The 23,505-nt window shown below is 51.7% G+C and overlaps 8 protein-coding genes and 1 non-coding gene across 9 annotated transcripts; 3 read left to right on the plus strand and 6 right to left on the minus strand.

Moving 5' to 3' along the window:
• Window positions 1–592: 592 nt before the first annotated feature.
• On the minus strand, window positions 593–1,293 carry POSPLADRAFT_1151573 (hypothetical protein; the record flags this gene model as incomplete). Its single annotated transcript, XM_024486549.1, has 3 exons — window positions 593–915; window positions 971–1,031; window positions 1,096–1,293. The coding sequence occupies 3 exons, from the start codon at window positions 1,291–1,293 to the stop codon at window positions 593–595; spliced, it is 582 nt and encodes a 193-aa protein (XP_024335533.1).
• A 1,233-nt stretch (window positions 1,294–2,526) lies between these two features.
• Window positions 2,527–4,082, minus strand: POSPLADRAFT_1048940 (hypothetical protein; the record flags this gene model as incomplete). Its single annotated transcript, XM_024479632.1, has 2 exons — window positions 2,527–2,692; window positions 2,737–4,082. The coding sequence occupies 2 exons, from the start codon at window positions 4,080–4,082 to the stop codon at window positions 2,527–2,529; spliced, it is 1,512 nt and encodes a 503-aa protein (XP_024335534.1).
• A 1,587-nt stretch (window positions 4,083–5,669) lies between these two features.
• Window positions 5,670–8,301, plus strand: POSPLADRAFT_1184415 (hypothetical protein; the record flags this gene model as incomplete). Its single annotated transcript, XM_024489079.1, has 7 exons — window positions 5,670–5,834; window positions 6,131–6,196; window positions 6,251–6,411; window positions 6,886–7,020; window positions 7,084–7,243; window positions 7,309–7,846; window positions 7,902–8,301. 7 exons carry the CDS (start codon window positions 5,670–5,672, stop codon window positions 8,168–8,170), a joined length of 1,494 nt encoding a protein of 497 aa, XP_024335535.1. The 3' UTR covers window positions 8,171–8,301.
• Window positions 8,302–8,529: 228 nt separating this feature from the next.
• On the plus strand, window positions 8,530–10,022 carry POSPLADRAFT_1059844 (hypothetical protein; the record flags this gene model as incomplete). Its single annotated transcript, XM_024481197.1, has 2 exons — window positions 8,530–9,815; window positions 9,908–10,022. The coding sequence occupies 2 exons, from the start codon at window positions 8,530–8,532 to the stop codon at window positions 10,020–10,022; spliced, it is 1,401 nt and encodes a 466-aa protein (XP_024335536.1).
• Window positions 10,023–10,440: 418 nt separating this feature from the next.
• Window positions 10,441–11,954, minus strand: POSPLADRAFT_1035861 (hypothetical protein; the record flags this gene model as incomplete). Its single annotated transcript, XM_024477108.1, has 7 exons — window positions 10,441–10,586; window positions 10,660–11,022; window positions 11,083–11,159; window positions 11,214–11,279; window positions 11,331–11,437; window positions 11,517–11,831; window positions 11,889–11,954. 7 exons carry the CDS (start codon window positions 11,952–11,954, stop codon window positions 10,441–10,443), a joined length of 1,140 nt encoding a protein of 379 aa, XP_024335537.1.
• Window positions 11,955–12,618: 664 nt separating this feature from the next.
• On the minus strand, window positions 12,619–15,348 carry POSPLADRAFT_1067299 (hypothetical protein). The gene is made up of 18 exons (XM_024482170.1): window positions 15,259–15,348; window positions 15,177–15,197; window positions 15,021–15,111; window positions 14,764–14,966; window positions 14,646–14,711; window positions 14,538–14,590; window positions 14,393–14,480; window positions 14,320–14,337; window positions 13,985–14,268; window positions 13,922–13,933; window positions 13,841–13,865; window positions 13,610–13,779; window positions 13,477–13,554; window positions 13,273–13,411; window positions 13,182–13,213; window positions 13,006–13,126; window positions 12,900–12,939; window positions 12,619–12,843 (listed from the first exon to the last, which is right to left on the minus strand). Exons 1-18 carry the CDS (start codon window positions 15,304–15,306, stop codon window positions 12,773–12,775), a joined length of 1,560 nt encoding a protein of 519 aa, XP_024335538.1. The 5' UTR covers window positions 15,307–15,348; the 3' UTR covers window positions 12,619–12,772.
• Window positions 15,349–15,661: 313 nt separating this feature from the next.
• Window positions 15,662–18,840, minus strand: POSPLADRAFT_1152099 (hypothetical protein; the record flags this gene model as incomplete). Its single annotated transcript, XM_024486621.1, has 18 exons — window positions 15,662–15,848; window positions 15,966–16,133; window positions 16,183–16,208; window positions 16,262–16,330; window positions 16,393–16,452; window positions 16,507–16,544; window positions 16,593–16,624; window positions 16,746–16,818; window positions 16,870–16,973; window positions 17,077–17,229; window positions 17,282–17,341; window positions 17,398–17,484; window positions 17,576–17,737; window positions 17,788–17,908; window positions 17,969–18,134; window positions 18,186–18,503; window positions 18,553–18,600; window positions 18,649–18,840. The coding sequence occupies 18 exons, from the start codon at window positions 18,838–18,840 to the stop codon at window positions 15,662–15,664; spliced, it is 2,064 nt and encodes a 687-aa protein (XP_024335539.1).
• Window positions 18,841–19,723: 883 nt separating this feature from the next.
• On the plus strand, window positions 19,724–19,797 carry POSPLADRAFT_t125. The gene has a single exon. It is a non-coding gene; the product is annotated as a tRNA-Val (tRNA).
• A 52-nt stretch (window positions 19,798–19,849) lies between these two features.
• Window positions 19,850–23,127, minus strand: POSPLADRAFT_1035863 (hypothetical protein; the record flags this gene model as incomplete). The annotated part of the gene is made up of 19 exons (XM_024477109.1): window positions 19,850–20,052; window positions 20,112–20,140; window positions 20,194–20,361; window positions 20,419–20,444; window positions 20,505–20,573; window positions 20,625–20,730; window positions 20,922–20,946; window positions 20,980–21,048; window positions 21,109–21,212; window positions 21,275–21,281; window positions 21,335–21,477; window positions 21,534–21,608; window positions 21,642–21,724; window positions 21,784–21,805; window positions 21,864–21,998; window positions 22,046–22,166; window positions 22,231–22,396; window positions 22,449–22,769; window positions 22,921–23,127. The coding sequence occupies 19 exons, from the start codon at window positions 23,125–23,127 to the stop codon at window positions 19,850–19,852; spliced, it is 2,079 nt and encodes a 692-aa protein (XP_024335540.1).
• Between the last annotated feature and the right edge of the window lie 378 nt (window positions 23,128–23,505).

The raw sequence follows: 23,505 nt of genomic DNA on the forward strand, positions 1-23,505 counted from the left end.
TGAGTAGTCATCGCAATCTTCATCGGACGCCTGGTCAAGAGACCCTTGTATTTGACGAATGTTCAAAAGGAACCGTGACATGATGATCGAGGATAGCCTAAGAGAATGAGCGGAGCTTGTACACGAGCAGGGAGTTGACTTACGGCAAAAGGAAGAGTGTGGAAAAATATGATCTCTGTGTGCATGAACAACATTGAATTAATCAGCGGTTCAGCATTACGGATGTGTCGGATTCCTACTCCAGTGAAATATAGAGCCATGTCGAGGCAATTTAGCAAAAGTAGCGCGCTGCCAATATATGCCATTAGAAATGTTCTTGCTTTGTATACTAGCGGCGCGACACACATGAAGTAGAGCATACCTATAGAGTTAAAGTCATCAACGCCAATTGGGAAAAGGAGCGATTCATGAACATACCGTCTCTCACCAAAGATGTTAAGGGCCGGGACATACGGGTATGAGCTCTGGTGAACACATTTTGTATACCGAAGAAAGTGATAACCAATACTAGTGCGTCTGAACGAATGCTGGAAGCTCGAGCCAAAATGGCGACTGAGTAGTACGTTATTGGAGCGAATTTTCGTGATCAAACTCAAGTTTCCTCACATCTGATGGTCGCAATTAGCCTGCGCAGGATACACTCCATATAATTATGCACAAACATATGACTGGTTACAAGAGGTGCTTTCAACACGAAGCCGATGTTGGGGCCAATGTCTGGTGCCAATCCTGGGACAAAACACGACTCGGCAAGCGCAGCCTGATGAAGGTAATACAGGGTCGTCATCATACGCTTGATTTTGAAGGATACACTCACGAGGTTGACAGCAAAAGGAACCAGTCCCAACAACAATGAGAGTATGGTTGGGAGCCATTTGCGGGCGGTCATGACATAGACCCGGAGCATCACGAACGCTGAGAATATCAATTAGCACAAAGATTGATATCATATTGCATGTCTGAGCCTGACCTGCCCATGTGGCAAGGGATACAATGACACAGATGCCTTGCGACACAAGAAGAACCTTGCGCTATTGTAATTAAAGAGTGCACCAGTTACTATGGTCCAGCAAGGCCAAGAAGGAAGTGACTCACCGCGTTCCTGCTTACATTGAATACTTCGAGCATACTGAGGGTCGCGGATAATAGCAGCACATATCTGTTGATAAAAAACAATACGGTCGCAAGACTTGTCTTAGCAAACCACATGAGCTGGACTTCTTGAGAGAACGTCGCTACGTGTTCGTACAGCACTAGAGCTGTGGATGACACAGTGAGTCGATTTCTGCGCATTTGATCTTAAAACTTACCGCTGGCCGCTAGCTGACAAAAAATACTGGCCTGGCTGCCGATCAAGACTGGTGAGTCAAGGCAAGAAGTTATACTGAAGGCTACTGACTAGCTCTGAGCTTGTGAAACTAGAGTTAGAACGCTCTGACTCATGGGGGATATCGCTGGAAGATTGCACCACTTGCAGAACAAGTCGAGAAGATGTAGCTCTCATTCATGCGGTGAATCAATCAGTCACTGCGGGCGGGAGCATGTTGTCAACACTCAAAGTGCAGAAGTTTAGTTCCCAGGAACTGGTGTATCTCTGCAGACCTGCGGACAACATATATGTACAGTAAGAACCATGTGTCTCATTTAAGGTGGAATGATGTGCCTGTGCCCCTACATCGTGTGCAGCCTGTATTGTTGAAGACACCCACCGGTCTCAGATCATCAGTGGTAATTGACCACTGTGCTGTTCCACCTCGACCTACGTACTTCAGAACCTACCATCATCTGCCTGAACACAATATGCGGCGGTGAATAGAATGCTCTTCGTGAAAAGGCCGTCTGGGGCAGTGATTCAACAACCCCCGTCTCATAGGCTGACATCGTGGCGCTTGACGAAGTGAGGGCGCCTATCGGCCTGTCTCCGTCGTGGTACTGAGATCATGATGGGTACGAGACCAAAGAGTTTGCTGCTTTGAGCAAGCTTTGAGGTAGCAAAATTACAACGGTGGACTCAACCTCATGCTGCTGAAGTAAATGTCCATCAATCATGTTGATCTACAGGTGGGCTGCACGAGCTCTTCCAGTAACTCGGGCATAACTCGGCTCCATCATGATCATCATGCCATGCCGCCTAGTGCGGCCAGCATCATGACAAGGAGAAAAAAGTCACGCTGATCGTTTGACGCTTATTCGAACTACTCGTATATCCCAATCTAGGTCCTCTGCAATGCAGTAGGAAACAAGCAGAGACATGGCCGTCGGTTGCACGCAGAGGTGCGTCTTACAAAGTTCTAGCTTTCGAACAATGTACACATCAGACTGGACAACGCGTCATCAACATCGCACAAATGAAATGCGTCCAAGTACCGGTTTGTGTCCAGCTGGCACGACCATTGATAAGCATAATGTTACATCTCAGAACAGAGTCCGTGGCATGGCACATAATGTACATATACAGAGTTACATAGAACAGACGTCTTCCAATTTGGGCAATATCCAGCTTTCTGCCCTCGACCAATGAAGAATTTATGCGCCTGCTGAGGACTTTCGGGAAGGATTCCGGAAACCATATACCACGGCACGCGCCATCAGCAACCCGATCATGGCCTCCGACGCATGCACGCAGTCCCAGCATAGCATATGAAAACCGTTCACCAAGCGGGCCCTGTTACATTTGCTATCGAAACAATCACTATCAAAATGTGGCAGTGTGAGGCCGTACGAGGTAAGACAAACCGTATATCGTGAACGGCCGGCGGCCGGTCGTACGAGGACCACGCTCCTCTCGCAAGAGCGGGGCGGTGCTCGAACGACGCGGCACGCTCGGGGTTGAGGTAGGACGGGACCTTGGGGGAGTACAAGTGAAACTTGGTGTCAGACTGCTTATTACTGGGCACGCACAGCTGAGGTTTCCTGGGCTTCGGCACAATCAAAGGCGGGACTTGCGGGACTTGAGGCGGAGGCCCGAGCTCCCGGGGATCAGGCAGACCGTTTGACTCCTTGAGCTGTTGAATAGATGGCAAACGTGGTTTCACAGATCCGCTCTGGTCGCGCGAGAGTGGGCGCTGCTGATACGAGCTGCGTCCCGGGAGGCTAGATAGGGGGGTGCTAGGAACCCGAGCATCGTTCGTCCTTCTCACAAGCGGGACATTTGGCTGACTTGCGACCACCTGAGGACGAGCGCGATAGTGCGCAAAGCCTAGCGACTGACAACGATCCCGGGGAGCCTGTGCACTCCGTGATTCTTCGACAAGATTCAAGATCTCCGCATCCGAGATGAAGCCGGGGCTCGTAGAACGTGAAGAAGAACGCAAGGAGAATTCACTAGACGGGGGCCTCCGAACGTGATACGAACTCGCCGACCAGCTTCCGCGAGACGACGGCCTGCTTAGCAAATCATCCGTTGACGACGAACCTCGCTGATGATTGTAGACCCCCCGAGGCGCTGCGGGGAAGCTATCGTCCGAATCGTATTCACAGCTGAGTCGCCGAGAAACAGTGCGAAGTTCTTCAGCACGCGGAGCGCAAATTGATTGACCTGTTCGAGGAGACTTGACAACCAGCGAGTCGTCTTGAGAAGTATTGTGGCGTCTGGGGGGCGTATCTCCGTCATCTGACGCATTCTGCGCAGATTTGTCCGCAGGCTCAAATTGGAAAGCACTGCCGAGACCAGGCTTCGAAGAAGCTGACAGGGCTTGCATGTGCTCTGGGTTGGTACGCGGATCGAAGGGGTTCGAACAAGTGTCTTCGGACGGGGAGGAGGGTTGTGTCTTCGCGCGTCTGCTGTTCTTGGCCTTCATCTCCCCCGCGTCAGCTATCTTCAGAAGACTTGAAAAGGGTGGAAGTCGCAAATGGGGAGGACGGTCATCCTCCACAGCTTCATGCGGCGGGCTGTCATCTTCGAAGCGCAACCTCGGGCGTTGGACTCGCTCAGCTTCTGGCGGGGACGAGAGCAGGCGCTTCGGAGACTGAACCGGAGTGACAGGAGCACGAAGGGTTTCTTGACCAAGGGTACCCATGAAAGGCAGCAATGAGCCCACTGGAAACTGTCGAGAGTCCTCGGGAGGCTTGCGGCATTGCATGGTTGGGGTCTGCCGTGGCGTTGCTTGGACAATGTAGGCAGGAAGACGGGGGGAACGAAACACGAGGCACTATTTATACATCCAGAACGACCGTGAGTACGCGCCCACAGCCACCCATTGCAGCTGGACAATGCCATGCATACGCTGACAAAACAGACCTCATACAGCCCATAGGGGCCCAACGCCACCACTAGCTTTCAGATGCCAAGCGAGATACCGATCTAAGACCGCGTCCGATCGCGGTCCTGACCTCACGATCGTGGATACCTCTTGTAGTACAATGGACCCGTGGACACGGTGTCGAATGCTATTCCCTGGTAATAATTTTCTGCCGGCGGAAGCGCACGGCGAGGGGCAGGGAAGCAAGGCTCTCGACGCGACAGTGACTAATTTACGAGACGGTTGTGATGGGTGCTCAGAATGTATTTGGCCACTCGGATGACGGCCGACAAGGGAGTGGGCATAGAAAACCTATTACGGTACGCCGGGAATGATGTTCGATCAGCGTGAGCAACGATGAATATGTATAAAAACGCGCACCATAAATGGATAGGTGAGTCATAGTGCTTCGCTGACATTGCCGCAACCAACCCGGGTAAGATGCTGAAGTAGATGACGCGGGAAGGCGAACGCTGCACCAGAGTCACGTACAGGGCCGCACCGAGATCCGATGGCCTAAAGAGTACGACAATAAATTCGGCGCCCCGAGCAGAATACTTACGTGGTCAGGTGCAAACGAGAGGACGGTATCTGACAAAGATCAAGGCAGTATAAACGTGCAGAACGATCATGGGGACAGCTGAATAGACAAGGGGTCCAAAGGGAATTCCTCGATTGATGAGGCGCTGGAGGCTGGAGCATGCTAATCTGAATGGATCAGCTCTGCAAACTACAATGTAAATGGCTGACTGCGAACTGAGCGATATTCATGGTTTCCGTACGTTGCACAGGAATTGTGTGCTCTCGAAGTCATGTAGGTCGTAAATTTCAAGGGATTTGTACCTGCGTTTGTTTGTTCATCGGATCAGCCATGATTATGTGTTGCACGAAAGCTCAGTGTAAAATATGAACTTCTTCATGACTGCATCAATGCACGATGCCCTGCAGCAGAGGGCTCTCGTCGAGAGGCTTCCAGCAGGTATGTTAATCTTCCGTGATTGAGAACGGGCCCAAGCAAAAGTTTTCATTGAGCAGGGGCGATCATGACATAGGAAGGCCCAGAGAGGAAACGAAGTCGCGTGGGTGACATCGTACCGCGTCTCCTCGTTATCATCTTCTGTCTACCACCCACGGACGGGGTCAATGACGAGGCCTGGCTGCGAACATGAGCAAAAGCAGACCAAGCCGGGGATCGATGGCAAATGACACAACAGTATGTCGTGCTTACCTAATGGAAGCATTTGGCGAGTCATTACCCAGATTCTAGAGTGGCATCAGGCTTTCTATGTTATTCCTTATACCGAAAAGACGGCACCCTGCTGCCGGTGACTTGTTCTCTCACATGTCGTTCGTCTTCGCCCGTCAAGCCTGTTCTGATACTTAAGAGCGACTCCCTGACTCACTATCTCGCGTCTGTACCTTCCACTCATGACTGTACACGCTCGTAGTGACGAGGAGACCCCCCTCCTTCAGGAGTCGCCCCGGGCGAAGCCTGCACGCACCCCGATCCCATGGGGGCAGCTGTCCATCCTCCTCGTACTCCAGCTGGCTGAGCCGCTGACCAGCCAGGTCATTTCTCCCTTCGCGCCCGAGGTAAGCTACGCATGCTTTGAGCAAGGATGATCCAAGGGGAAATATCCTTTCGCGTCGACAATGCGCCTTGATGGTTGTCTGGATACGTCGTTGAGCGTTGAAGATGCGAACCATGCTTTGGCACCTGCGCCTGTGTCGCGTCTGCAATTTAACCCTTGCGTCATGCACGCAATGACGCGTATTGCTCATGCAAAGTCTCTTGTTGAGGACCGCGCGAGCCGTATCGCGTCGGGCGACAGCAGACGAGCCGCGCTCTGCTTTCAATTTATTAACATTGTTACTGACATGATCATTAGCTTATTCGCAGCATCGGGATCACGGGTGGGGATGAGGCAAAAGTGGGCTATTATGTTGGCCTCCTGGTACGTTGCCCCACGCAATGCTTAGTTGCGCTCGCATACTGATATCTCGTGTAGCATTCGCTCTTTTTTGCGACGCAGGCAATGACGGTCCTTCACTGGAGTCGACTCTCCGATCGCGTCGGTCGCAAGCCCGTTATCATGACGGGGCTTTTCGGCCTTTCTCTCTCCATGTACAGCTTCGGCTTATCCAGGACCTTTTGGGGTCTGGTGATGAGGTAACTATAACTTCTCTGGTGCTCCGAGGAACACCATATCACTGTAAGGGGATATACCGGATGGATATCCACGTACATCTCCGCAACGGTCTTGCACGTCGCGCGGCTGGCACAGCACTATCTGCTGCTCTGTCCAATTATGGTCTGCAAGATCAGCGAAGGGATCTAAGCTGTACAGATGTACCTTTTTCCCAAAGGGACTAAACTGCTGGGACGTGCATCCTGCTACCCTGACATGGTCTGCGGCGACGCCAGGACAGCTCACGTCAGTAGCTGACGTTATACGAACGAGCATCCCCCTTGTACTCGCGGCTGTTTCTATTCCTGCATGGGGTGCATCGATTCCACGGCGAGACAAAGCAGTATCGAATGTGGAAGGGCCTACGTGGATATCCATAGATAGTGGAACATTTTCTGCCGAACACTGGATCAATCGTCTACTCCTTATTCTCATACTAACGTTTACTCTCGCAGCCGCAGCCTCAATGGTGCGCTCAATGGTAACATTGGCGTACTGAAGAGTATGATGGCTGAAATCACCGATTCCACCAACATTGCCGAAGCATACTCGTATCTTCCGCTCGCGTGGATGACCGGTGGTGCTCTCGGGTGAGTATTCGTGTTGTTGCGCCCACCACGCTATTACCCATCACGTCGCTTGGATATCTACAGGCCTATGATCGGTGGATCATTATCGCGACCACACGAACGCTTCCCGAATACATTCGGGCATTTCAAATTCTTTGAGACATATCCTTATTTCCTCGCATGTGCTGTCCCTGCAACATTCTCTGCTATCGCATGGCTGGTGACGCTGTTCTTTCTGAAAGACGTTCGTACTTCCTCCTCCTGCAAAGACTTCTTCGAATTGCTACTCACAAGCCGACAAACAAATAGACTGTAGCACATCCAATCCCCATCCGCCGCATCCTCAGCCTTCGTAAGAGCAAGGCGAATCTCACCCTCCAAAATGTCGCAGGCGCCGACGCTCCCAAGCCTGTCGCACCTATCTCACCAACCAAAAGTGGCAAGGAGCCTCTCCCTCTCCGCGCTCTTCTTACTCGGCGCGTGCTCGTCTCCGCGGGAAACTACGCGGCACTTGCGATTGTGGATATCAGCTACCGCACAGTGCTTCCCGTGTGGATGTCCACACCTGTCGCATATGGCGGTTTGGGCCTCTCAGCGCCGATGATCGGTGCTGTGCTGTCCGTGTACGGCATCACGAACGGCACGTTGCAGATTCTGACCTTTTCGCGGGCCATAAACTACTTCGGCGCGAAGAAAATCTACGTCTATGGGATGTCGTCAGCGCTACCCATCTTCGCATCCTTCCCGGTGATCAATCTTCTTGCGCGGGAGAACGGATACAGCTCGGGAGTATGGGCTCTCCTTGTATTACAGCTGTTCATGTCGATTGCGCTCAATTTCTGCTACGGTGAGGCATAATTGGGCGTGGAATCAGAGTCGCGCGTGCTGATCTTGCGGAACAGGGAGCGTCTTCATTTTCATCACCGCCTCGTCTCCGAACCGCGCATCCCTGGGATCCGTCAACGGGCTTGCCCAGATGAGCGTATCTATCATGCGTGCCATTGGCCCGGCCGTCGCGAACTCGCTGTTCTCGCTGTCGATAGACGCCGAACACCACTACCTAGGCGGGATGCTCGTCTACGTCGTCCTTACGTGCCTCGCCTGCGTTGCGCTGACCTTTGCGATGCTTCTGCCATCGCAGGTGTGGAAGAACGAGCCTGAGGAGTCATGACCAATCCGATGACCTTTATAATACATCCATCCATTGTCCGCCAGTTATCGTGCGACACCTTCCGAGTAACTAGACGTGACCACGTAGGAATAAATGAATGTAGTCTTGTATCATTGCACCATTGCAAGTTCCGAGTACAAGAGGCAGGGGACGGTCTGAGAGGAGTGGACAATAACTTCAAGGTCAGAGACGCGCGCGCACGCGCAACGGCCAAGTTGCCGTATTTAGCACCGCGGGCACCGCACCCAACTCAACTACCACCACTACCACCACCATCTTTGTCCCCTCTACCCTGCTTTCTGGTCCTCAGTCGCATTCTACACCCTTTCCTGGTCGCCATCGCCCACTGACCATCCGCCATGTCGTCTTTCGCTGCGCTTATGGCGCTGAGCGCCACACAAACCCGACAATCCGAGGCGGCCGTCCAATCAGCTCTGGTCGAACGTCAGCGCAAAGAGGCGCAGAAACGCAAGGAACAGGAAGCGCGTGAGCGCAAGGAGCGCGAGATGGAGCACAAGCTGCGACTGAAGCGCTTCGAGGAAGAGAAACGGGAGGAGGCGCGGCGGGGGCGCCTTGAGCAGGAGCGGGTCGCGCGCGAGCGCGAGCTCGCTAAGCGGGAGGAAGAGGAGCGCCAGAGGCTGCGCTACGGCCCGAAGAAGGTTCAGCGCACGGACAGCAAAGGTTATCCGCTTTCGAGCGCGGGCGTACGGCGGACTCGCGCCTCGGATGACTCGGACGACGAGGGCGCCATGGCTTTGACGCGCGAGGAGAAGCGCAAGCGCCGTGTGGAGGCCGAGATGCGCCAGAGAGTGAGTACACCGCGGCGCGCGACGCAGTCGTCGGGCTATACCAAGGCGGGAAGACGGCTGCCGGGCGGCGCTGTGGATATCATGACAACGAGCATGGCGCTGGCTGACTCGAACAGCTCGCTGTCGGTTCGCCAGCGTCTCGCCGCGGCGCCTGCGATGCTCATCAAGCTCAACGTAAACAAGCGGGACACCCGTACGATTGATGAAATCCAGAGGGACCTGGAAAAGGCCAAGGCGGCGAAAGTGCTGCAGGGCGACGACGCGCGGGAGTTCAGCGACTGGTTCGGGAAAGGCAAGGTCGCAGCGAAGAAGACGGCCTCGCCAACGGACTCGACATCTACATCGCGGGCTAACACACCCGCAGGTAGCCAAATCGCAGCATCCAAACTGGCCAGTGGGTCCGCTTCGCCTGCGGCCAAAACGCCTAGCAATTCCCGACCTTCAGCACCTTCCGCCACATCGAAATCCGCCCCGCCCCCACCCCCGCCGCTGCGTCCCACCGCACTTAAGGCGACTCCTGGCAAGAGTACGTCGTTCGGCCAGAAGTCCTCCCCGGCATTCTTCAAGGCCACTCCCTCCTCATCTAAACTTGCTACATCCGCGAGCAAACCAAACCCGAAGAAGCACACGCGCTCTTCTTCATCTGAAATAGACTTGCCCGAACCCTCTGCCAAGAGACGTGCTACGTCTGCAGGTCCGAGGTCCAATGACATAAGCCAGGAGATCTGGAAGCTGTTCGGAAAGGACCGTTCGCAGTATGTCCGCCAAGACATCGTAAGCGACGACGAGGACATGGAGGCAGATGCCCAAGCCCTCGAACGGGAGGAAAAGCGAAGGTCAGGATCTCGTTCCCCTTACTCTTGCTCACTCCCTGTGTTGGCCAAATCATTGTTCGAGGCGGGCGCTGACCCCTTGATGTGCGCCACAGTATGCGGATGGCTAAACGCGAAGACGAACTTGCTCTGGAGGAGGAACGACGTCACGAAGAGGAGAAGCGGCGCAGGAGGAAGGAGAAAGAGACTCGGGAGAAGAGAGCCTGGTAGTTCTTGGTATGTATATCGTCGTTGCTCCCTTTCATCCAGGATACGGACGTTATTTGCCATACTTGCCCTGGGCTCACAAGCACCCCCCACTAAGCACGACGCCCGTGCCTATATGCTCATCATCTACTGTTGTAATACCATCCATCATACTCTCGTCTCATTCAGGAAACTGTTCCTTGCATCCGATATTCTAGACTCATCGTGAAGGCTTGCACATTAGTTACGGCGGTTAAATGACATTTATTCGTTTGTCTCAAACATGTTGTAGCCAGGGACGACCATGTACATTAATGCCTACAGTAGCGAGCGATTATCACGATAGCGAAGCGTAGCGAGCAAGTGAACAAAGGATGGCATGGACATTCCATGTAAAGGGGCTTAATACGATATAAAACAACGACGACGACTCGGATAGTGTTCAGCTGCTGGTTTCATCCGCCTTGAATCGTTTTCTTGGTCCGTCAGGTCCGAATTGGCCGCCCCCTCCGCCTTGCATGAAGGCGGGATTGAAGTGTCCCTGGACATTCGCAAAGCCACCTCGGCCCATGCCCATCATGCCCATACCTACATAACGTACAACAAAGTCAGTCCCCGGAACACACGCGTACAACGGACATTGAGCCCTAGAAAGCCGTACCCATGCCGCCCATCATGCCGCCCCCGCGCCCGCCAAAGCCGTTTTGGTTCATCATGCCCCCACGTGGGCCCTGCGGGATCATGCCCCCACGTCCGCTGAAGCCCCCGCCCATCCCGTTTCCGACGTAAGCAGGGTTCATCGTGCCCATACCAGGCATACCGCCCATACCCATGCCCATCATGGCGGGCATCCCACCCCTCATCATGCCACCATTCATCATGCCGCCGCGCATGTTCATATTCATCATATTGTTCATAGGCATTTGGTGGTTCATGCCCCCGCGGAAGTTCCCACCGCCGCGTCCGGCGTTCGATCCTCCGACTGGTGTGTTGCCTTGATGCCGCATCTCACGCGGAGGGGGTTCTAAGAACGAATCATGAGCGTCTGGAAGACAGCTTGATAGTAATTATAGGCGTTCCCCACCTTTCGGAAGTGTCCTGAACGGATTTCCTTGAGACGAATTGGCGAGAGTGGCAGTCGCACGGCGATTCTGGAATTCACTGAAGGAGAACCAACGTTATATTCGAGCATGGGCTGTATGCGCTAGCGCTTACTTGTTATCGAACCAGTTCTTGATGGCATTGGCATTCTCGGCGCTGTGGCATTCCACGTACGCGACACTGGAAAACCCGGTCAAATTTACGTGTTCTACCGGATATATGCACGCTTACCCTTTACTCTTGCCGTTGACCTTATGTTCAGAGAAGGTAATGTCCTTATGGTCGAGTGAAATGCCGACGCCGAGCGCGACTTGCCGTACGTCCTCATCGGTCGTCCACTGTAGGGATTGGAAACGTACACAAATTTGTCTCAGAACGATGCGAAAAAATGAATACTAGACGACGAGACAAACAGACCCATTGTAGATCTCCGATGTACAGGGAGTCAGAAGCGCCTTGCCCAGGCCCTCCTCCATTTACAGCCTGATTTCCTGCAGACGTGTTGTTTGTGATGCTGCCATTAGCGCTACCGTGGGGGCTATTGGGCGCCACAGAGGTATTCGATTTCGCGTCAGAAGCGGAATTGTCTTGCGGTGGATGGCCATTCGACTGGTGTGGCTGCTCAGAATCATCCTCTTCTCGTCGCCGTTTTTCGCCAGTCACGGGGGAACTTGAACGCTGTTCCGAATTATTCTCACGGGGATCGGCGGTCTCTTGCGAGTCGTCGAAGGACTTAGGAGACTCAGATGGTCAATGCAAGCATAAATAGACGACCCTTCCTGCACTCACCTCAATAGGCTTCGATGGGTTGAAACCATCATCTTCGCCATAGATATCGAAGTCGTCTTCAGGCATTTCTCGCGTGGCTCAAGTATGTGAAGATGGGGGATAAAAACTCTGTTGCACTTTTTCTGGAAGTACGACAGGGGGTTTCGAGTACCGACAGACAGGAAGACAGCGATGCGACAGGATGTGGTGAGTCAGAGACAACGACTTTGGAGGATTGCCGACGACCACGTCAGTACGACGAGTGAAGCAACTCTTACAAGGATTTGAATACAGGTGACAGAGTCCTGGTGCTCTACAGAGTCCTTCTTCGCCCGGAATACAGACAAATTACAGCGCGCAGGCCGGAAACGTAGCAGGCTTGCGAGAGAGCTGAGCTGCGGAGAGGACGGGCGGAGTGGAGAGAGTGGAAGTTGGAAACAAGACAGAACAGACTGGTTGGTTCGCGGCCCATCTCGTCATGTGGCTATTCTGTTTGCTTCTGTTTGTTTCCCCAATAGACGCCTGCCATGCAACCCGCTGCCTGCACTAAATTCATCTCTTTGCTCAACTACTCGTCGTCCATGCCACTTTGTTACAGTGGCTGGGGTCAATGTAACGTCTAATTCCCTCGCCTTTTACTAGGGGATTCCGTGTGTTGGCCCCATCTTGTAGCCATACTCCGTATTTTTCAGAACAATGCTTCCTTTGGAAGTTCTATCGCTTTTTGCGGTTCTGTACACCGCGAATTGTTGAGACGTGTCCGTAATGATCCAGATGAATACTCGAATGTTAAAATGATACATCCGGACTCTGTAATACTGTACACCTCAATAGTAATGGGGTAGGAACACAATAAGGATATATGCTTAGGTTCCACCGTGCCTGTAAGACCATCCATGACAAGCTCACAGTCGCGCGTTCTTGGGCAAGTGCTTGATCGCCTGACGCACACCCAGGTCCCCAAGGACGTCCTCAGCTACGAGACGGAAGACGAATCAGATGGGGGAAGAACTGAGTGAATGCAGCACTCACCTCCACCAAGTAGGGCATCGAAGGGAACAGTTCTGTGATACTGCACAAGGCATGGAGATGGCATTAGTGCGCTGAGCATCATCTACAGCAGCGAGAGACCACATACGTGCTCAACAATCTTGCCCATGCCCGTCTGGGTGATACCACGACCACCGAATATCTGCACAGCATCTCTGGCCGTCTCCTGCGCACTCCTCGTAGAGTACATCTTAAGGAGGGCAATTGGACTGTCATATTGTGAGCGGGAAGTTCACGCCTATCAGTTCATCAAATCCTACTCACCCGGCAAGCAACTCGGCTTGTTGCTTATACGACTATCAATCCATCCATTCCGTTAGCTTGTGATGATCCGACGCAAAGACGCACGGCTTACCATGTTGTTCATCTGGTGCGTGATGTTCTCCAACCAGGCCTGGGCGCTCTCGGTGCGCGCAATCATCTCGGCAAGCTTCGCGCGGATGACCGCTTGTGAGCTGAGAGGCTTGCCGAACGCTTTCCGCTGGTTGATCCACCTATGCAACGAGCACAGGCGTTAGCACGCACGAGGCATCCCACTAAAAGAACTAAGTAGACCGACTTCAAGCACTCCTCGACTATCTTCCGCTGATTCTGTACTGACGCGCAAACCATAACCCATCGCTCATGGTTGAAGTTACTATTGGAACGCTCGTTAGTCGAGTCCAAACGAGGTTGCGCAGTGAATAGCCGACCTAAGAATGACGAAGACACCGCCATCAACAGGACCTAACGTGTTCTCGATAGGAACCTTGACGTTGTCGAAGGTGATATATGCTGTGCCAGCTGTCGATGAATACGACGTCTTAATGGCCTTCGTCTCCACACCGTCTGACCGCTCCACAAGGATGGCGGTCAGGCCTTTCTGAGGTGTCGAAGGGTCATGTTAGGTTCTGCTGCTAAGAGTAGAATCCGGTGAAACTGACCTCTGTCTTACAGCCAACGGTAAAGCTATGATGTGGTCAGGACGCCATATTTGTTTGTGATACGATGCGCGTTATGCTCACTAATCAGAGAAACTGCACTCTGCGGTCAGTACAGACATTCACGGATAAACAAGTAGTACATACGTTCCGTTGGTGATCCACTTCTTTGTGCCATTGATAATCCAGAACTTGCCATCCTCCGACTTCTTCGCTGTAGTCTTAAGACCCGACACGTCTGAGCCTGCGAAGGCCTCTGAGATGGCAAGGCTGATGAACTTGCTGCCAGATAGCACCTCCTTCATCACGCGGTCACGCAGCTCCGGACGCGCAAAATGCATGACGGGTGGGAGGCCGATGACCATGCCGCCGTTGAAGCCGTCCTGGTAACCGCGCGGCGAGATGCGGGAGAATTCCTGGTTGAGGATGAGCTAGAACGTCATGAGCGACAGGTCTTGATGAATGAGATGAGGAAAACCAACTTCATGGAAGTAATCATACTTGAGGCAGAGTTGGGGTGAGCAGGCACACAAATACGGGCAAGCGTTGGCATACCTCTTCTGGTTTAACAGCACCATTCATTAATGTCAGGCCCTGAAGATGTTTGCCCGGACCCATGCGCATGGCATTCATATTCAATTCTCTGTGAGGACAGTGAGCGGGGCAGCACAGTCAGTCACAGATCGTCAAGAGAACACACCCCATCTTTTGAAGAACGCTCAGAGTTGGTCGTTTGCCGTCATCTTCTCTAGCCTAATCACACCTGGAGTGAGTCTTGGGGTGAAATAGAGGTTGGCTCAACGCGTACCCATGCGTCCGGTACAATAAACTCATCGACGAATTCGCGCATCGCCTGCTGAAGCCGCTTATGACTCTGTGGGTCTGTATGAGCTGCAGTGCGCAAGATCAAAAGGCCTAGAGCCCACCTCGTTGAAGTATAGGCTGTGGTAACCCTTCGCGAGCCATGTGGGCTCCGCATACGGCACCTCACTCAGCTCGCCACGAATGCGCCCGTGCAATTGGCTCTTCTCCCCAGCAATCGTTCCGATCTGAAGACGCGCATATTGAGGTCTCTCAAGGACCTCGTGTCGATGGAGCCCATAGAACGCTTCGGTCGCATCCTCGCCAGCTGCAGCTGTAGTAAGACAGGGGGGCAGAACATTTATATGGAAGCAAAACGCACGGATGTCCTCAGTAAGAAACACATTTATTCCTCCAGGATGTAAGTTCTTGAACTTTGTCACATCGTACACCTTGGAGTCGATGATAATCCACTGCGTTGCAGCGCCGGCGTCAGCCCATCATGCACGTAGCACAGCAGATGCGGGAACCGCCTCACCAGATCGTCGGGTGTGTTGTGCTACACAGTTCGGAGACGCCTTGTTAGAACACGGTTATGTCACCGAGGCTTGTTCGCTTGCCTTTGCCACATCCTCACGGGTGAATTCCTTCGCCTCCTTCGTAGACATCTTCCTTGCCGTATATAGTTTCCTCACAAGGGAATAGCCCGGACGCTGGAATGATTGGGATGGCGATCGTATGCGCTCTGACACATCTTATAATGCGGAGAAGCGACTATCACATGCGAGTGCTCAGTCCGTGATATTCGCGGTCACGAGGTGCGCATCGACGCGGGGACACACGTCGATGCTTCCGCTCTTGACGCGGCCCCTAGTTCCGGCCCCCGATCTCGGGCAGTGTCCCAATGCGTTCATTTCATTTCCCGCTACTCTTCTCTGATTTCGTTCACAAGCGAACGTGACCTGGTACAAGCTCTACAACCCCCCGGCATCGCTCCCAATCTGTGTCTAGCCATTGGAAGGATCATGGGTAGTATCCGTTGGATACTGTACCGTAGCCAGCCGGGCAATTTGCGAAGGACAGACTCGAGCTACCACTTCGCATGTAGCAGATCTTGGCGGTGATACAATCTCCGGTACATTCCGGTGTACGCACAGAGCTCTTCCCTTGGTAAGTGTTGAACAGCTGAACAGCATCACTGTTAAGAGCGCTGTATCTATTCAGGTCATGTGTGGAGGTGCGTACTTGTACCAGCGACGAATTTGTCTCCATCGCTAAAACATATCGTGCACTTGGTAAGTCTACTCTTTATCTTCGCTTGTTGTACCGACCTTCGGTGACTAGATGCCACCACGTAGCGTTCAAGGGGTCATTTGGTCCCCAGCCGGTGATGCTATCGCCATATGCCGAACGCGTGCTGTATTCCAACGCGTAAGTAGGCCCGAACTCGGTCTGGCCATCAAGCTCGGGGAAGGTATTGACATCTGCCGCCCAACTAAACTACAGTCAGCATTCCCTGAAAGTAGCATCAGAAGAACACTAACGTGTAAGCGTCCAAGATATCGAATGTCTGAAGGACCACGCGTATCAGCACTGATTAATATGTAAATATCCTAAACATACACCTGAATCCACTTCGTACATCCGGAAGCCGGAGTTCAAGTTACTGATAGGTGTTACGGAAGGAACAATCTGCAGAGAAGGGAGGAGATCAAGCGGCACACTGAAGTACATATCTGCATAAACGCGCTTACCCATGCTGCTGTCTGTGCTGTTTCGGCACTCATCGTTGTGGCATTGTTCGTATAGAATATCTATGGGATGATATTGAGATTGAGGTGTGGGGGTTAGATATGGTGAGTACGTACGGTCAGCTGGTCCTCGTGGGTGTGCCCAAAGAATATAGCTGCTGAATTGTAGCCTGTGACATGCGGAACAACATACCGAGACGTACCTGCGATAACATGAGGAGAGAAGCGATCGACGCTGGGAACATCACAGTGTCAGCACGGAGTTAACGCCTTGGTCGAACAATGTCCGAACATACATTTGATAGACTAATCCGCGTATGTGGGCTTTCAGTTTGTTACGTTCGCAAGATCAGAACTCACAGAGGTTAGACGGGTTCTCCAAGGGCTCTGTCCCGTCCCATCCACTGAGGACATGTCCCAAAATCCAAACTTCGTGGAGGCATCAAGATGATATCTCCACTAGACAGAAATGTTACCCACCCCTATCACCTGCATCCTCAGCATCTTGGAGCTCGTCAGTCAAGAATCGCAGCATTCCCGAGTTGTCAGAGGACGCGAGGTTGATGTAGTTAAAGTAATTGGCTCTGCATCGTAAAGTCAGATTGCGATACGGTGAACACGACGCGGTAACCCACGTATACCCTGTCAAAGTAGGTATTAATACTCAAAGCGCAGGGAAATGAGTACGACGACGCACAGAAGTCTGTATTGATGGTAATGATCCTTAGTCCGTCTTGCCGTTGCACAGAATACGCAGCATAATGAGTACGAGCTTGCTGAGCAGTCTCAAGCGAGATCCACTTCTCCAGCTGCCAAAGCGCAGCAAGATGGTCATAATCCCTGACGAGAACCATTCCCATGATTTAGGTGTATAGCCCGAGTCACAAATCACACGTACCACTTGTACTGATTCGTAAGGCCATGCCCGATGTTGTAGGGTGATGACATTGCTCTAGAGGTATCGCCATTCACCAATGAATACCTTCAGATATGAAACTCTGCACATACTGGCTGTATGTATCATGATTCCCTTGGACCGCATAGACAGGCCCTGTTTTGATCATTCGGCCGATCAAGTCATAGAGGACAGTCTTGCTTCATGGTCAGCAATTGAGTCGTCATAAAATGAATATGACAGACCTCTGAGTACAGCGTATACGCCCTAAAGATGATATCTCAGGTTGACGCCTGAGAATGAAATGTGACGGCATACCTAGATAGCTCATTGTCAGGGTCGTGCGACACCAAGTCTCCTGTATAGATTGTGAAGTTAAAACCGTCTTCCTCCGTTCCCGTTACCACAGGAACGGCCTGTAGTGCGGCTAAAATGAGAGGATAGGGTGCGTCGCTAGTCCAATTTGTCAACTTATCTGAGGTAGTCCAAGTAAGTAGACCTACCAGTAATAGGAACCATACCGTGCAGCGGGCGCCGTGATCTTGTCCATACTGGCGGGATTGTAGCTTTGAACACGACAGCATAGGTAAGCACTGCAATTTGACTCAGAACCGATGGAGTAGCCTGTAGATGGGCATTGTAAACGTGAGAATGTAGCGACCACGCAACAAGGAAGAGACTGACGAGGATCAATATGCAGATCTGATAGATGCAACACCTTCAGACGTTGACCTGTTGGCTGCTTTCGTGGCGGGAGAGGATCGGGCTTCGGTTTCGCAAACCAAGAGGTCAGGTTAAGAGGGCTCGTGGGGGCTACTGGACACAAGCTGAGGAAGTTGCTACAAATCATCTATTGCACGAAGCTCATTGTTCCGCCAATAATCTTTATCAGATGACGTACTTGGCCGTCATAGCCACCAACGTCCGCGTATGCCAGCGTCTGTGTAATGAACGAACCGAGGGTGTATATCCCGTACATGGTCCCACAGTCGTTGGTATAGTTGAAATGTTCACACAGGCGCGTAGCCAAAAGCGGACCTTGCGCGGGAGTGGCCATGACCAGGAATTTGGCTACCTCCAGAGACGCCTGGCATCGTGTGCACGTATCGTTACCAAAAACCGGATTTTCAGCGATCGAGATAATCTGAGAAATAGCGGTCTCTAGGAATACATCGGATGTCGCCGGCGGAGGCAAAGGGTGCGCTTCGAACGTATCATTCTGTTGACAGGTTGATGCATAGTATGAACAAATATGTAGGGCAACGTACTTGAGGAATGGTCTCTGGGTCTGTTAACCAATAAGGGTACGTCTCATCCTGCAGAAAATCAATATATACGCTATATAAAATGCTCTGTATACTCACAGTGACAGGATCAGAGATGACCGGTTGTGGTTCCGCCGACGTTGCAGTTGGATCATTATAATACGATTGATACAGAGATGTTGGGAATGCTCCTGGCACGGTATACGCGGAAGGACCGAGACCATGGTTGGGCAACGAGATAGTTTGTTCGGCAAACGTCAAGCAGAGCGCCAAAAATGTGGCAGACAGCATGGCTGGTGCGAAGCGGAAGCTTTACAATGTACTGAGCTACAGCAGCGAGCTGAGGCTCGGCTCAATCGCGTCGACCCCTTTATCAGCATCAGGCCTCTAGGGACATAAGTCTGACTCTGAACACTCTTCGAACGTGCGTGAAATACGACTGGGTGTAGAACTTCCAAAACGAGCCGAGTATTCTTTCTGAGAAGCGGCTAATAACCACGAGACTGGACACTGGCTTGGTTGAGCAACTAAATAGCTGGGACTAAATGGTCGAGGCACTCGCGAAGAATGTGCGGATAATTGACAGCGAATCATGTTGGCTGCCGAAAAGTGCTGTAGGTTCAAACGCGAAAGTCGCGAATTACCAGCTCAAACCTCCATCGAGAATGCGATGGTGGTGCGACCGATGTTCCCACATGTACAGCGTGAATAAAGCTCCTAGGCCAGTGGTCCTCGGGCCGTAAAAATGGAAGCCGATACCTGTGGAAGCCTCGATCGCGGTACAGCACCGTAATATTTAAGGGTACCTAAAGACCTCATGCAGAGACACAGTTCTATCAGAAGAAATATTAGTACAGAGACTGGGAACATTGAAGGTGATGTGACCTACCTGCCAGTGTAAGCTCACTCAGTTGAGTTATACACTTGCCGGTAGATTCATTCTCAAGAAGCAACCTGGAGGATACTGGAAGTACTATTCCTTGTTGACGTTTTACTCTCTGTTACGTGAGCGCAGAAATAGTTGTGTAGGTGACAACAGTTCATGACAGTAATTCAACAAGGTATACTGAGTAGCATTAGTCAAAGCAAAAGCTTGGTAGAATCAAAGCGATTATCACGGAGGACTCTTTTGGTAGGGAATATTATATAATAATTATGCTAAGTTGTTGCTACAGGGTCGGTGGCGTAGTTGGTTATCGCATCTGTCTAACACACAGAAGGTCCTCAGTTCGAACCTGGGCCGACTCATTTTTGCCTCCATGCATAAGTTGCCCTTTATGAACAACGAGCTGATTCCTAATTAAAATACGAAGATCTGAACTGTGTCCCTAATCTCATCGCGTATACCCACCCTCGGGACATCAAGCCTGATAGATACTAAGTGCAATTCTGTAAGTATAGACTTGCACTTGCGCTGCGTATGGAACAGATCTTCTCTGTAACACAATCCCCAGTACAAGCTGCAGTATCCACATAACTCTTCGTCTGGTAGAGGTTGAATGTCTGCAACAGCACGGCAATCAACTACCTTATAGACCATGAAGGGACTATCCAGGACTCACCGAGACGAGAGAAGGGTCGAGTTCCATAGCTGTGTGAAACGTTTAGTTCAGCGGGCCTGCCGGTCCGAGGGCTCAAACGCACTAACCTTCTGTAACTAAATGCCACCATGTTGCATTGAGAGGATCATCCGGCCCCCAACCGGGGACGCTCGCACCGTAGGTCTCTCGTGCGCTGTATTCAAATTGGAACGTGGGTCCGAAGTCGGTCTGCCCATCCAGGTCAGGGAAGGAGCTGACATTCGAGAACCAGCTAGATGACATGTGCTAAGACGTTAATCGAAACATATATGGAGCCATGAAATCTTACGTATATGAGTCGAGAACCTCGAACGTCTGCGGGCCGGACGGTTAGTAGCTAGTAGCCAACACTGTGGCCTGTAGGAAATGTCTTACTCCCGAGTCCACTTCATATACCCGGAAGCCGGCGTTGTAATTCGTGTATGGAGTTACTGAGGGACCAATCTGTAAACATAAATCTCAACGCAATCTCGCCGACCAGCGCTGACAGCTCACCCATGCAACTGTCTGTGCGTTCGCTGCACTAATGTTGGTAGCGTTGTTCGCATAGAAGATCTGAGGATGTTCTCTAAGACACGCGAGATGCGATATTGACCAAAACCTACGTACGTTCAACATGTCTTGATGTGTGTGTCCAAAAAATATTGCTAGCCATACATGAGCAAAGGACAGCAGGTCAGTGGCCGGTCTTGTTAGACATACCAGCAATCACATGGGGTGAGTACCGGTCAACGCTGTGTGATTCCGTAGATGAAGCGACAGTACACCGACAAGAGATGAGATCTCACACACATCTGGTAGACTGCAAACAGATGAGCTACACGAGGTGACTGTAGCCATTAAGACTCACAAAGGTTGGTAGGATTCTGTAAGGGATCGCTAGCGTCCCATCCACTGGGAACATGTCCCATAATCCACGCTAATCAAAAATTATACGGTACTGTAAGTTTACATCTTAACATGTCACGGCTGCACATACCTCGTTCTCCTGCGTCCTCTGCGTCCTGCAATTCGTCGGTCAAGAACCTCAACATGCCGGAGTTATCTGACGATGACAGATTAATGTAGTTGTACGCATTTTGTCTAGGAAAGAATCGGTCGCGTCGATTTTTGCTATTGCGCAGAAATGAGGCAGGCAGACGCACGTATACCCTGCATAGCATGTATCAGCAGAGATCCCATGAAAACAGGTTGTCTGTACTCACAGAAATCGGTATTCAGAGTAATGATTTTAAGGCCATCCTGTCGTTGAACAGCATATGCACCATAAGTGGTACGAGCCTGTTGTGCAACATCCGGGGAGATCCAGTCATCTAATTGCCATAGCGCAGCGACATGGTCGTAATTCCTATGATGATATTTCATTGTGAGTAAATCGACGGTGTCGAGGGGATTCGGCCGTACCAGTTGTATTGATCGGCGAGATCACCAGGCAAGTCATGAGGTGCATTTTGAGCGCTGTAGAGTGTGCTCCAGAGGCTAGACGAGCAGAGGAAGTATCATTATACCTACGTGTTATATGTGTCGTGGTTGCCAAGTGCTGCATAGACTGGGCCGGAATTGACCAGACGCTTCATGAGATCATAGAGAAGGGTCTGACAGAGTATATATCAAACCCAATTTCCACAAAGCACATAGCACATAACCGTCGGACCTCTGTGTATACGGTATACAATCTGAGAGTACAAAATATTAGTGAATCGCCCATTCGCCGTGTCAAAATAAAGAATGCACCCCGAAAGTTCATTGAAGGGGTCATGAGATACTAGGTCACCGGTGTAGATAGTGAATGCAAAACCGTCCTCTTCCGTGCCGGTAAGGGTTGGAATGGCTTGCAGTGTGCTCACAACCAGTGGTAATGGAGCATCGCTAGTAGCGAAATAAGACACATATACACAAACCCGAGAGAAACATACCAGAGAAATGATCCATAGTACGGGGCAGGTAACGTCACCTCATCCGGACTGTATGTGTTGGGGTTATTCGCACGACAGCACACGTTGGATGTACAATTCGCCTCGGCACCCACTGCATACCCTGCATAACCGACCCTGCGTGATCAACATCTTCAGCTCGGGTATTGGTAACATAAGGCACATACGAGGATCTATATGGAGATCAGAAAGATGCAATATCTTCAGTCGCTGTCCGGTAGCTTTCCTCGCAGGGGGAAGAGGATCCGGTTTCGGCTTAGCGAACCAGCCTGTCAGGTTCAAGCTGCTGGTTGGTGCAAGCGGACAGAGGCCAGCATACACGGCGCATAACATCTGCAATTGGTTCTTGAGATTCGCACAGCACTCCGCTCGCACGGTGTCCTACCTGTCCATCATAGCCCCCAAGATCGGCATAGGCCGCGACCTGGGTAACGACGTTGCCCAGCGAGTACATACCGTACTCGGCCTCACAGCTGCTAGTCGAATGTTCGAAGTATTCGCAGAGCTGTACCGTGAGATTCGGCCCTACCTCTGGGGCGGAAAGTGCGACGAATTTACCAATCTCCAGTGCAGCTAGGCATCGGGTGCATGTATCATTGCCAAATACCGGATTAGTGGCGATCGACAGAATCTGGGTGAATGCTTGATCAAGTATCTGCAATGGCGATGCTATAGGTGGCAACGGGTGAAACTCCCAAGTATCACTCTGCGCAATGTGAGTTCATGTCAACAAGTCGCCAAGGGGAATGTCCATACTTGTGGAATCGTGTCCGGGTTTGTTAGCCAGAATGGATAAGTCTCATGCTGATGGATGCATGTGAGAATTGAGCGTGAAGCACTAGAGGTCATACACTGACAGTGACTGGATCCGAAATCACCGGCTGTGGCTCAGCAGAGCTCGCGGTTGGGACATTGTAGTAGGACTGATATAACGAAATGGGGAATGATCCGGGCGCGGCGTATGTCGAAGGACCCAAAACAGCACCCGAAGTTGGTTGCGAAGTCGCACCAGCCATCGCACATTCGATGGCCAGCAATCCAGCGGTTGTGGTTAGGCTCCACATGTCGGAATGCAGTTTGAGCGTCACGAGACTGCTACTGCAACGCAGTGAACGCCTTCAGCACACCAAGAAAGTAGAGTTGTCGGTGAGCGCCTTATATAGGGCGTTCGTGCAGTCCCACGAACCTGCGGAGTTCAGCGATACATCTTGATATAGTCATGAGAAAAGACTGGACCGGATATAGCCCCCTGGACACATCACAGCATCAGGAAGCAACGTGCGTACCGGATACCTGACGTCCATGAATCGCACAAAGGTCATAGCATCACTTGGTCCTGTTCGAAACTTGATGCCAATTGGTTTCGAGAATGGGAACGTCCGGTGTCTATCGCTCTTATGATCCCAGAATGGGATCAAATCATTCTTCTCGTCGACACTGCT

Source organism: Postia placenta (assembly GCF_002117355.1).
Source record: "Postia placenta MAD-698-R-SB12 unplaced genomic scaffold POSPLAscaffold_13, whole genome shotgun sequence".
NCBI lineage: Eukaryota > Fungi > Basidiomycota > Agaricomycetes > Polyporales > Adustoporiaceae > Rhodonia > Rhodonia placenta.